This window comes from Diceros bicornis, chromosome 7, assembly GCF_020826845.1.
Source record: "Diceros bicornis minor isolate mBicDic1 chromosome 7, mDicBic1.mat.cur, whole genome shotgun sequence".
Taxonomy (NCBI): domain Eukaryota; kingdom Metazoa; phylum Chordata; class Mammalia; order Perissodactyla; family Rhinocerotidae; genus Diceros; species Diceros bicornis.
Window position 1 is genome coordinate 86,682,856 of NC_080746.1, and position 13,939 is coordinate 86,696,794.

The window sequence follows — 13,939 nt, forward strand, 5'->3', positions numbered from 1 at the left end:
TTAGAATTCACTATTGCCTTCTTTTGATGTTTCTATTTAAAAATGATAGAGAAATATGGCACTTAGTATCCAAAACAAGGCAAAAGAAAGTTATGAGTGGATGCTGCCTTGGCTCACAATTTCTTTCCTGGAGAAAGTAATAAAGGGAATCTGAATGAACAAACACACACAGTTGTCCCTGTAGGGGGCTTGATTGTAGGCTGCAGGGTATATGCCCTTCTGAGTGACCTACTCTTAGCTAAGAACGCAATGCCATTTACAAGGCCCAAACCATCTGGACCACTGCAGAATTCCATATTTAGTGCAGCAGGAGCAGTACCAGCAATACAAGGGTAGTACCAGGCATTTTTAGGGCATTAAGGGAGAGGGAAGCATTTTGACTAGACTCTCTCTCAGTGCCTGAATTTTCCACTTACATCAAAAGGAATCTAAGTACAATGCTTCCCAGAGAAGGGCCGCATCCCTAATTTTTATACTATTTTGTAATACCTACTCTGTTATTTAGCCCTGGGTTAAACATGGGAATACAGAGAAGACTACAAAATCTCTGTTCTCATGGAGCTTACAGTCTAGATGACAGATAGATATTAAAAAAATAACTCCCCAAGCAGTTTCTGTTATTACAATTGTGACAATTCCTACATACAGGGTGCTATTAATGTAACAGGGATACCTATCCTAGACATGGGAGAGAAGTCAGATAGGAAGAGGGCTATGTCAGGAAAGCTTTTCAGAAGAAGAAATAGCTAAAACAAGACCTTCAGATGAGTAGGCAATAGCTTGCAAGGAGGATAGGGTGAGAGAGAATCCAAGCAGAGGAAACATTATATGGTAAGGTACTGGGGCAGGAAGGAGAATGAAGTGTGTCACGAACAGAAACAAACAAAGTGACTTGAGTGCAGAGATGAAGGGGCCAATAGTACTCAGTGAAGATGGAGAAGTCAAGTAGGGACCAAATCATGAAGGCCCTTCAGGCCATGATAAAGATTGAAAGCATTGGTACAGCATGACAATCATGATAGACTAAAATAACTTTTTTAAACAGTGTTGCTAGAGTGAGGCAATTAGAAGACATGTCTAAGATGGAGATAGGTGAGCTTGTAGGTTCATAACTAAATGAACAGCCATATCCATGGAAGATTAATAGAAATCTGAAGCAGAGACTCTATTAGATGCTAAAGATCTCTGTCCCTAACCACAGCTTAGTCAATATTTTAATCAACAACTTGGACAGCGTTAAAGTTGGTATTGCCAAATTTACAAGAGACAACAATCATGGGAGAAACTGTTAATCCCTGGGTGACAGATTATATATCTGAAAGATCTTACAAGGATAAACTACTAAATAAAAACCTTATAAGAAGAAATTGAGTAGGAAATTAATGTATAAAGTTCTGTTGACACATCCAAAAATTCAGCAGGACAAGTACAGCATGAGGACAAAGAAGCTTAAAGGCAAATTGTGAACAAGAACTTGGGGGCTTTAGTTAACTTTACGTTCAATTTAGGTCAGTGACATCATGTATCTAACAGAAACAATAATGCAATTGTGGGTTATATCATGACCTTAAAAAAAGAGGAAGTGGGGCTGCTTTTCTCATCATTGACTGACCTGGAACATTGTATACAATGTGGGGTCCCACCCAGAGGAAGACCAAAAAACTAGACAGAACAGAGAAGAGTGACCAGGATGGGGAGGAGCCAGAGAAATAGTTGGAGAGACTAGAGGTATTTAACCTGGAAAATATTTAAATCATACATGTTCAAATATTTGAAAGGCAGTCATAGACTAGGAACTAATTTATATTATGTAACTCCAGAAGACAAAATCAAGACCAATGGCAAATGTTTAAAAGAATAGATTTCAGTTAGCTATAATATAGATTTTTTTAAAGAAATTATAGCCGTCAGAAATGGAATAAGCAGTGACTGGATAGACACTTGTTGGAGATGATTTAGAGGGGATTCATGACAAAGTGAGATTTGGGGGATGACCAAAGATGCTTCTGATGCTGAAATCCAAAGTAAACCAAGAGACAACGCTATTCTGAAGTGGATATCAAAAAATATCATCATTATCATTTGTTTTTATATTGCACTATGCATCTAATAAATGAGAATCTTCAAGCTTTTAAGGTTCTATGGAATATGACAAAATACCACTCAGAGTGGGTGGTGAATCAGTAAGTGACATCAATGAGAACTACCAACAAAAAGTAGTCAATAGTGGGCAATTTGTTGCAAATTCAATTCAACAAAGAAATTTTTTGAATTGTAATTAATTCATTCATTTTAAAAGTATTTTTCATCACTTACTATAATAGATACTATAATATAAAAACTATGCTTAATAATTATTTATTTGAATATTAATTTTTGAAGGTCTACTATATGCCCAGTCCCATGATAGATATTAGGAGATTTGGGGAGTTTTTTTTTTTTTTTAAGTATAAAAACAAAATCTCTCTTTAGTTAAAAAGATAAGCTCTAAACACAAAACAGAGATACTATATAAACAAGTGTTATGACATATGGTACAGACATATGGTATCAAAAGAAGTTATAAAAAGGGGTATCAGTAAACAAAATAAAGTGGGATTTAAGCAACATTTTAAAACTTTGCAAGCTGACAGCTTGATTGAGGCTTCATAAGAGACTCAGAGTCAGAAGGCCCAGCCAAGCCATGGCTGAATTCCTGACCCACAAAAATTGTGAAATAATACATATTTGTTGCTTTAAGTTGCTAAGTTTCAGGGTAATTTATTACACAGCAATTGATAACTAATACGGATTTTGGAAAACAGACAGTATCGTGTATTCCATTATTATTCAAAATATTTGCTGCCCTCCCTGAAGGAAAATTATACTTCCCACCTTATTCAGGTCAGGCTTAGCCATGTGACCCACAACGCCCTTCCCGAGAAGGATTACACACCCCACACAGTTGAATGAAGGAGATGCGTGTGACTTGCTTTGACATAAGCTAGCGCAGGTGCAGTCGACCCACAATGACATGCAGGATGAGTGAAAAACACACCTTTGTATGAGTCACTGAGATTTTTGGAGTCATCTGTTACCACAAAACAATATAATATATCCTGACTGATGCAAATTGCTGAACTTTGAACAAATGGAGAAAAAGAGAAAGATTATTGAGTGGGCATAAAATAGCACAAGTGAAGGTAAGGAAGCTGGGTGCTACACGAGGCACCACACTGCCTGGGACACTGGAGGGACAGATCTCACCATGACACGGGTGCATGTGGGGAGTTGTGACATGTGGGTGATTAAGGTGTTTGGGTAGGGCAAGACCACATAATGAAGGTTCTTGAATGTCAGGATACAGAGAGTGAAAACTTCTTGATATGTAAAGTTTTGAGCAAGAAAAAAAAATTACAGGATATTTTAGGAAGATTATTCTTTGGCAACATAAAGGATTAAGATTTAGGAGTAGAATTTAGCAGTCTAGTGAATAAAGATAATGTGATAATATCTATGAAGTACAAAGAGCTAACTATTTGGTATCTATTGCCACAATAATGCTGTATAACAAACCACCTCAAAACACAGAGGCATAAAACCACAAACATTAATTTAGCTTATGAGTCTGCAATTTAGCTGGGTGGTTCTGTTGGTCTTGGCTGGGCTTGCTCACGCATCTTGGAATCAGCTGCCTGTCAGCCGATCTAGGGTGACCTCTGAGACAACTGGGGCAAATCGCTTCTGCTCCACTTGTCTCTTTGTTTCTTTTAATAATTTATTGAGGCAAAATTCTCATAACATAAGATCAACCATTTCAAAGTGAAGATATCAGTGGCATTTAGTACATTCAATGTGCAACCACCACCTCTATCTAGTTCCAGAATATTTCCATCACTCCACAGTAAACCCCTTATATATTAAGGAGTTTTTCCCCATTTTCCCCTCCCCCCAGGCCCTGGCAAACACCAATCTGCATTCTATCTCTATGGATTTATCTATTCTGGATAGTTCATATAAATGGAATTATACAACATGGCACCCTTTGTATGTGGCTTTTCTCACTTAGCATAATGTTTTCAAGGTTCATCCATGTGTAACATTATCAGTATTCAATTCCTTTCCATGGCTGAATAATATCCCATTGTATGTATATGCCACCATGTGTTTTTTTTTTTTTTTTTTAAGATTTTTTATTTATTCATCTTTTTCCCCCCAAAGCCCCAGTAGATAGTTGTATGTCATAGGTTCACATCCTTCTAGTTGCTGTACGTGGGACTCGGCCTCGGGTTGGTCGGAGAAGTTGTGCCTTGGGGCGCGCCCGGGATCCAAACCCGGGCCGCCAGCATCAGAGCGCACGCACTTAACCGCCAAGCCACGGAGCCGGCCCGCCACCATGTGTTTCTACATTCATCTTTTCATGGACATTTGGTTTCCACCTTTTGATTATTATCTACAGTGCTACTATAAACATGCATGTACATGTACTTGTTTGGTTATCTGTTTTCAGTTCTTTTGGGGTACATACCTAGGAATAGAATTGCAGGGCCAAATGGTAATTCTTTGTTTACCTTTTGGAAAAACCATTAAATTGTTTTCCAAAGTGGCTGTACCATTTTACATTCCCAGAAGCAATATCCAAGGGTTCTGATTTCTCCATGTCTTCGCCAACACTTATTATTTTCCATTTTGTCCGTGTGTGTGTGATTTTTATTTTACTTTTTATTTTATCTCTAGTGTGTGTGAAGTGGTTCTTCATTGTGGTTTTGATTTGCATTTCCCTAATGACTAAGGATGTTGATGTACTTGTTGGCCATTTGTATATCTTCTTTGGAGAAATGTCTATTCAAGTCCTTTGTCCATTTTTTAATGGTGTTTTTTGTCATTTTGTTGTTGAGTCTAAGGGTTCTTTTTATATTCTGAATATTAAACCTGTATCAGATACATGATTTGCCAATATTTTCTCCCATTCTGTAGATTGCCGTTTCACTTTCTCCATAATGTCCTTTGATGCACAAAATTTTTTTAATTTGATGAAGTCCAATTTACTTGTTTTTTTCTTTTGCTGCTCATACTTCTGATGTCAGTATAAGAATCCACTGCCAAATCTAAGGTCATGAAGATTTACTCCTATGTCTTGTTGAAAGAGTTTTATGTTTTTAGCTCTTATATTTAGGTTGTTGATCCATTTTGAGTTAATTTTTGCATATGGTATGAGGTAGGGATCCAACATCAGTCTTTTGCATGTGGATATCCAGTTATGCCAGCACTCACTTGTTGAGTGCTGAGACTATTCGTTTCTCATTAAATGGTCTTGGCGTCCTTGTGGAAAGTCAATTGGCCATAGATATATTGGTTTATCTCTGTACTCTTAATTCTATTCCATGGGTCTATATGTCTCCACTTATGCAGCACTACACTGTTTTAATTACTGTAGCTTTACTTGTAGTAAGTTTTGAATTGGGGAGGATCAGTCCTCCAATGCAAGGAGTTTATCAACCTGAAAGTTAGGGCACAGTACTCCACAAGACTGCCCTCACTTCTGACCAGCTGCCTTAAATTCTGGGCTTCCCACTACCTCCTCAGTTTCAATAAGTTGCTAGAAAATCTCACAAAACTCAGGAAAGTGCATATTTACAGGACCAAGTTGGTCAGGAACCCTGAGAAATGCATAAGAAGTAATTTTGGAGAGCAAATAACACAAAAACATTGAGACGTACAGAGGGACCTTGACTAGGCGGCTTCATGCTTTGGTGGTGCTTCAACATGCGAGGACGGTGTGGATTCTTGTCTGTGTGTCTGCTTTCTAACCTTGGGGGTGCCTGGCAGCTTATATTGGGTCATGTAGTTGAATTTACGGTTTTAGCTGTGTTTTGACTAAAGGGCCTCTACATGAAGAAATTGTATAATAAGCAAGGGCTATGTAGAATTTTGAGCTTGATGGGTCACAGCAACTAAATGCAGCTGAGATTCTTTTCCAACAGCCTTGGCCTTCAGAAAATGCCAGCCGGGGGTAGGAGGGGTGGGCAGTGATGGCTTTAGTCCACTGAGGAGGGCTGTGGATGCCTCAGCACCAGGCTGGTTGTGCTTGCCGTACTGTGCAGGCTGCTGCCACTCACACTTGCACCAGGCAGTGAACTTCACCTGACTGCAGGCAAGTCTGAGGTTGGGATTCTATCACTTAGGCACTGGAAGGTGAAACAACACTTGCTGCCTTTCTGTGTTTTGTGGCTAAGTCTGCAGGCCAGGACTTGAAGGTACCACGGCAGCTGAGTCTTACACACGCTGCAGTGAGGTTCTCTCTTTAAATTGTTAGCACCAGGCCTAGATAGGCAGCACTAGGTCCTTGCCTCAAACCCTAGCCTTCATTCTCTTATTTTAAGCTGCATTCTGGGCCCAAAAGGAGCTGTGCATGAGCTAACTTTCAATTCACGTGGCTTGTCCACAAGCTTTTAAAGGAGCCTCCATGAATTAAAGTTGGCTCTAAATTTATTCATCATATAAATTTTGACCATGGTTCTAAATTTCAGAAACTCAAACTGTGGCTTAACCTACAAAAAAGTGGCAGATTTATTATAAAAAGGACGCTCTGTCTTCTTCAGTTAAGGTAGAGAAACAACTCGAAGAAAGTATTACAAATCTAGGAATCAGATTTGCTGAAGGAATCAAGGAGAAAGTAAAGTGATTTTAAAATATGCTTCCATCTTAGAACAAAGCCGTGTGTGCATGAAAACAAACAAAGAAGACAGGCTCATTTAGCTGGAGGCCGAAAGCAATCTCCCTTGAAAAAGGTAAGCCTTAGATCTGAGCACACACATTTGAGAGAAGGAAAAAGAGAAACTGAGGCCTGAAGGCCAGTGAGGTGGGTGCAGGAGGTACATCCAAGTCTGATACTCTCACAGAAGTTATTATGAAAGGGGAAGATATTTTAACTGTTACAAAATCAGAAGCAGTACCTGGGGCCCAGTGAAACCTAAAGAGGAATAGAGGTAAGACATGGAGAGAAAACTCAGCACAAGCCCAGAGGAGGCAGAAGCCCAACACTGGGAAGAGGCAGCATTGATGCTGCAGACAGAATAACGGTGAGAGCCATCAGCCAACCTCTTGGAGGATGGGACAGTTACACTAAGAGTGCACATAAAATATGAACAAACTGGGGAAGAGAATACTAAGAAGGTTAGTATAAACTATTAAAAAATGTATTTAGTGAACTCCAAAATTTTATGGGCCTAAGATTAAGGAAAGAAAAAGACAAGATGAATTACATTACAGGGGACCCAGGCAGAACAATAATAGATCAAGGAGCCTAGATCTAAATTAGATGTCAAACTGTGGGAAAATACATCCTGGGTAGGATTCTTTACCTCAGGGAGGTGAAAATGGAGAAGACTGGTTTGAACAAAGGACACTATTGACAAACTTGGAACTTATTGACTTCATATCTCTCACTATGAGAGTCCCTGCAAGAAAAACTATCTAGAGGAATATATTAGAAAAACACAAGTATGGATGAGAACATAAGAGAAAAGCAGGTCCTCAACCGCAGCAGACCACACAGCCCAGCCTGCGAGAAAAGAGGGCTCTTCTACAGGAAAAGGAGTACAGGAGAGGCACATCCCAAACACGGCAGAAAAAGAGGTGCCGGACAGAAATGTTAACTCAAGACAAGGAGCATTCAAAAACGGAGGAGAGACCACGTCTTCGGGAGGAAATGGCAGTAGAGTTGGTCCGCGTTGGGCACCTAAGAACAGGAGCCCCAGAAACACTAACAGCTGCTTCAATTCAGAAATCCACCAGAAGTTATTCTGCAATTGGAACAGATGTGGAGATGAGGAGGAAGCTGTGCCCATGAAGGTTTCTTAGGCTTAAACAATTTCATAGCCAGAGGCTGTTACAGCAGCCACTGTGACCCAGCATTGAAAATACTGCTGCCAGGACAAGGTGGATAGTATACCACCAGACAGAGCCCAAACTCAGTTCAGCACGGGATCCAGAAACATGACACTCAGAGGGAAAAGAACATAAGACGTTTGGAGTACTTTACAAAGGCAAAGAACAGTACCTCGACAAGTTGTTATGGCTGGGACTGCCACCAATGTAAATTTCCCAACGTCGCAAGAATGCCACACTCTCGGCACCCTTTTTGAGAACGTAATAGTAATATTAACAGCAGTAATGATGATAATGCAATATAATGTTTACCAAGTATTATGCACTTGTTCTAGGGACTTTACATGTATCTCGCTTAATCCTTACAACAACCTATTAAGGTAAATACTATAATTCCTATTTTACAGATGAGGAAACTGACTCTCAGAAAACTAAATAACCTGTCCAAGGTCACACAAGAAGCGACATAACTGGAATTTGAACTCTGGCTCCAAAATCAGAGTACTTAACCAACACCTCATGCAGCCTCTCTGAGAGAGGAGACAGTGTGCACTGGTCAATTTTTCCCTCAAGATATTATAAATGCATAATGCTATAACTAATGCCTTGATGGGAGATTGCTTCCCGATGAGTTATGTCACAGGTCACAGACTCGTCTCAACAGCACAGATTGACTGGCATCTTGGAAAGACTGACACAAAGAATGTTTTCTCTTCTCTGCCTTCCTTCACTTAGTCTCTGTCATAGTCTTGGCAATAGTCACACAGTCTGCATCACGCCAAACACAGGGTCCTGGAAACATCATTTCACTTGGAATGACCACATTAGAAATCGGGGATTGGCTCTGTCCCGGACGTGCTGGGTGAGAGCTGATGTGGGGATCATCTTTCAGTTCAGCTGGAAGCAGGGCACGTGAGAAAGTTGGGGTAGACCCAATTCAATTTCTGAGGTCCTGAGGGATGATACCCACTCCAGGAGCCAGAAGCCATCGGGCCGACACTGGGAAGAATAAAAATTAGGAAGGACTTTAATTTCTTTCAATTTTAACTTGAGGAGATTGAACTTTTATTGGATCTTCACTCACAAAGTTAAGATTATTTGATTTTTGGAATTCACTTCTGTGTCAACTTAAAAATTCTGGATTTTAATTTCTTTGGGATTTTGTTTTTTGAATTTAATTTCTCTACAAACATTTGATAATGGAAAGAGTTAACATTCAAATTCGAGTTATCTCTGTGTTATTGGAATTTTGTCATTGAAATATGTTAATCCTGTCATTTGATCTCATTGCAGAATCTCTGAAGAACTTGTTAGAAAACAGCTATTTTGGACAATGTTGCTGGGCATAATCTGGGGTAGGAGATGGGGTAGGAAGTGAACGTTCAATGTTCCATGGCACAACCCTGTATTCAACAATTTAATTAATGTTCTATTCTAACTCATCTCAGAATATTCTGGGGTAAATTTTACACTGCCCACTGTGATCTAGAAGGATCCACAAAGGAGAAGGGTTTAGTTATGGAATAGCAGCCTCAAAAGGTCCTAAGAGAGTGAGGATCTCCTTTCTCAAGAGGGAGAGTGACTCCTCTGGTTCACCATAAGGCAATGATTAAGCCAAAGAAGTTAAGAGAACAAAAGCCGGACAATGTTGGGGGAATGAGAGTGTTATTAAACAGCTACGTCCAAACCTGACACTGTCTGCATAACAGCTCTTCACCGTGATGTGCTCCTCTAAGGCCAAATAGCTCATACAGGGTTGGTGAGTGGGGGAAAGATGGATGGAAGTTTGGTTGGTGAATATGTGCTTTTTCCTAGGCAAAGGAGGCCAACAGCATGGGAGTAGACGTCTATCCTTTGGCAAGAGAGAAAAAAGACCCTAGCTTGGCTGTTACACTGGGGTGCTCTTCACCCCTGCCTTGCATGACTCTGATTGTGGGAGTTTCGCTTCCTCCTGTGCCTTGCTTAAAGGAAGCCCCACTGGCTCAAACCTCCAGTTGACTTCCTTCTGCGTTGGCTCCCACTCTATGGTTTTTGTGCAGCTTTAATATCCTCTGAAGCAGCACTCTGAGATGCCTACCCAGGCTATTTACATTATCTACTAAGTTAACAATTATTATTTAGTTAGCATTGTGGCTTTAAAGGTGCACAGATTTTGAACGGTCTTCCTCAACCCTAGTTTCCCATGGCCCTGTAATTTTGGTGGGCATGACTTTGCAGAATGCATTTTCACACATATATTATGCTCTAGCAGAAATGCTGTACTAGCATGTTGACTATATATATATACATATATATGGCATCTTTACACAGTAGTTAGTTCTCTTCTATTCTAGAAAGAATAGATCTAGAAAGGAGCCACAACTAAAGAACTTTACCACATGTAAGAATATAAATTTCTTTGTTAAAATTTTCGATAGTTTAGAAATCTAAAAACACAAGTAATTTATGAATCCTATGGGTTTTTTAAGGTTTTGCTAGACTTGATAAAGTAAAAGTAGTTTAATGTCATGTCAAATGTGCTTATTTCTCACAGCATAGGAGGAAAACTTGAAAGTATATCTAATTCCAAACAAGAAGCAAGAGATAGGAGAAAACTTTTTATTTTGTTTCTGTTACTTTTAGTCTTTGGTACAATTACACTTCGAATCTGTGCTTATAAAAAAAAAAAAGTAATTGCTATGATCTTAACTTTAGACATTATTAAATTATTTTTCTGATCTGATACAGAGCAAGCAAGCAAAAAAAATCATACATCAAATGAGTATAAGCATTTATTTATTTAAATTAAAAGATAACTTTCACATAACACTTGACCTTCCCCAAGTTGAAGTTCAGAAGACAGTCAAACATAAAAGTTTAGGGACTTCAATCATTTGATGCACAAAATCACACTAACAAACAAAGAAAAAAGAAATGCAAAAACCTAATGTTAAGTGACTAGGGTGCTACAGAGTGGAAGTTCCTCCAACAGGATTAGCTTCTTTAAGTATTTAAGTCCAGTGAACTTGTTATGCTTCCACATGTTAGTAGTTGCATAGGCTAATTTCAGCTGGCATGAGCTTTTATAATATGCAAAAACACAGGGCAAGGCATGCATTCAAGTGTGATCCTAGCACAGTCTGAGACACGTGAAGCACGAGGCACGAGCGCATGCCCCTGGCATCCATGAAGAATTGCATCAGAGTCAGAGCTTTCCGTGTGGACACCATATTTGGGAGAGGAAAAATCAACTTTCTAAATATAAATCTCTCATCTTAACCAGACTTCCTTATAGTTTCAATTCTAGCAGTTTACTCAAATCTAATTTTTTAACTCCAGGTGAGCTGGAAATAATCCGAAGCTAGAGAGAGTCTTAAGAAAACGTGTTATTTATTTATTTTATCAATGCAAGTTTAGAGTGATTTTAAAATATTGTTAATCATAAGGAAAACGTTAGCTGGCATGATGAAGAAGGGAACAAAAATGCAAAAAAGAAGAAATCAACTTTAAGGATGACACTTTCCCCACCCCCTAAAAAAAGACCATAAGGAAGGATTCCGTGTTACATACGTCTTACAGGTAAACAACTATCTAGTGCTTCTAGATGATGGAAAAGTGTCTACACACGCTCTGAAATCTTCAGATAAAAATCCCTACTAAAACGAAAACTAATTACTATATCTAATACAAACACTAAAAATGACCAAGAAAAATAGACTTACTTTCTAAACACACACACATATATAATCCTTAGCCAAAAAAAAATTAATAAATAATAAATATCAAAATACAGTAATCACTCAATAGTATTAATTAAGGATGAAAAATCAAGGAAATATTTTGCTTTTATATAGCAAAAGCGAGGATATTAGAAACAAATGGGAGTATCCATGTAGCCATGTCCTAAAAGCATTTACAGTTGTCTGGATGTACCCTTGCAGTTAAAGGGTGCCATTTAAGATTTTGGCCCCCTTCACACATATGGGGTGAAAGTTTTGACGAAGTGATAGGACCATAATAGTAGCACATTTACTAGTGCTAATAGGAGCACTATTAAAAAAATAGTAATTACTAATAAAGTAATAAAATGTATATTAAAAAAAGTAAAAAGTAAAGTAATAGTAGTAATTACTACCAATAGTAATTTAGTAGTAGCACAAATGTGGAATTCATGGCATTTTTGCTTTCAAAAACTAGCAAATCAGTGCCTATAGAAATATAGATGGATATCTCATATTTTGAGAGACATACAATAAAATTGTATTAAAGCACATTTCATAACTTGTGTAAAACCTCTAAAAGTTAACCAAAACACTTAAAAAATCTCTATCTAAGCATACAGTAAAATAATTTCTCATTTTTCTCTTTTGAAAGCTGTATACCATAAAAATTGTCTGTTAAATTATGAAAATTTATCACTTTTGTTTATTAAGTTATGGCTTACTAAGGTTAAAATTTCCATCAATTTTTTAAAAATCTAAGCTTGTGCTATGCCATAGACTGAATGTTTGTGTCCCCCCAAAATTCGTGTGTTGAAACCTAATCCCCATGTGATGGCCTTTGGAGGTCGTGAGGGTGGATCCTTCATGAAGAATTAGTGTCCTTATAAAAGAGACCCCAGAGAGCACCTTGCCTTTCCACCACGTGAGCAGCCAGCCGTCTACAAAATAGGAAAAGGGCCCTCACCAGACACTGAATCTACTCACACCTTGATCTTGGATGTCCCAGCCTGCATAACTGTGAGAAATAAATGTTTGTTGCTTAAGCCATCCAGTCTATAGTATTCTTGTTATAGTAGCCCAAATGGACTAAGATATGGTGAAATAACAGATTCCTAAAACTTTAACACCCTTTCATGATTCCCCTTTGTATAAGAATGACATATTTGTCTGTGTTATAAACTGTTCTATTATATCTGTTTTCCTTTTAAATGTATAAAGTAAAAACAAAATTATGTAAATACCTTTCAAAATATTATCATACAGTTTATAAAATCTTTGCCACTTACCTTCTGAAATATCTTTAATTTTTCTGCCATACAAATCATAAAGATATCTGGCTGGTGAATTTAGATTCATTCTCTTTGTGCAAGTATCTAAAATCTACACAGAAAAAAAAACTATAAATAATTTATTACAGTAAGCTCTGGCTAAATTGAATACACAAAGTCTTTTCTATACTACATGGCTATTAAAAATTATATTGTAAAATAAAATTTGATGATTTATAAAGTGTTTCTAATATATGAAATTTAAAAAGGAAGTTGAAATTAGATTCCAATTGTATTTTAAAAATACATTCACAAATATTAATAAAAAAAGAAAAAGGAGATGCAACAACTATTAAAAAGTGGTTACACGCTATTTAATAAATGTAGAACTCTGGGAAATTTTTATATTATTCTTGTTATTTTCTATATTTTCCATTTATTTTACAATGGGAGGACATGACTTTTTAAATTAGGTTTTAAGTACTTTCTTTAGTTTTTCAATTCTTTCCAAGTGTCCTAAAATAAATTATACATAAAGTCTAATCACAATTCACCTTGATAACTTACATTGTTTGGGTACTAAAAAATGGAATTAATAAACCACATTTCAAGGTTTTCCATGAGCCTGAATTTCAGGAACTTCATTTTGAATGGTTTCTAATCTGCTAAAGCTCTTTTCTTAATATTTTACTGTCTTGACCTGTTCTTGATGTAGCCCTTATGAAGGTGTAACAATCACCTGGCCGACCTCAGGGAAGATTCAGACATGCAACAGTGGAGTGAAAGTTCTTCTCACAAGCTGAGGAAAATTAAGTCACAGAGGGGTTGGGAGTATCAGGTAAACTGAGGCAGGTTTTTTTAGGTTTTCTAAGGTGACTCTGAAACTCACCATATTCATTTAAAAATACATAATACATTCCAAATCCAAACTGAAAGTACTCTGTCTTTCATTTTTACTATTCATAGCCATAATATATTGTTATTGCCTTTGCATAACCAAGAACTACTGAAGGACAATGTTCATTATATGATTACACAGTAAAAAGAACATTTTTCCACGGCTGACACCACATCATCTCCATTTCTGCTCATTTTTATCCC

At 37.7% G+C, this 13,939-nt stretch overlaps 1 protein-coding gene across 1 annotated transcript in view; it reads right to left on the bottom strand.

Moving 5' to 3' along the window:
- Nucleotides 1-13,939, bottom strand: part of DCDC1 (doublecortin domain containing 1) — a 394,249-nt gene that overhangs the window by 328,900 nt on the left and 51,410 nt on the right. Inside the window, exon 6 of the mRNA XM_058546317.1 lies at nucleotides 12,857-12,950. Within this exon, the coding sequence (XP_058402300.1) occupies nucleotides 12,857-12,950 (94 nt within the window). The remainder of the gene's footprint in view (nucleotides 1-12,856; nucleotides 12,951-13,939) is intronic.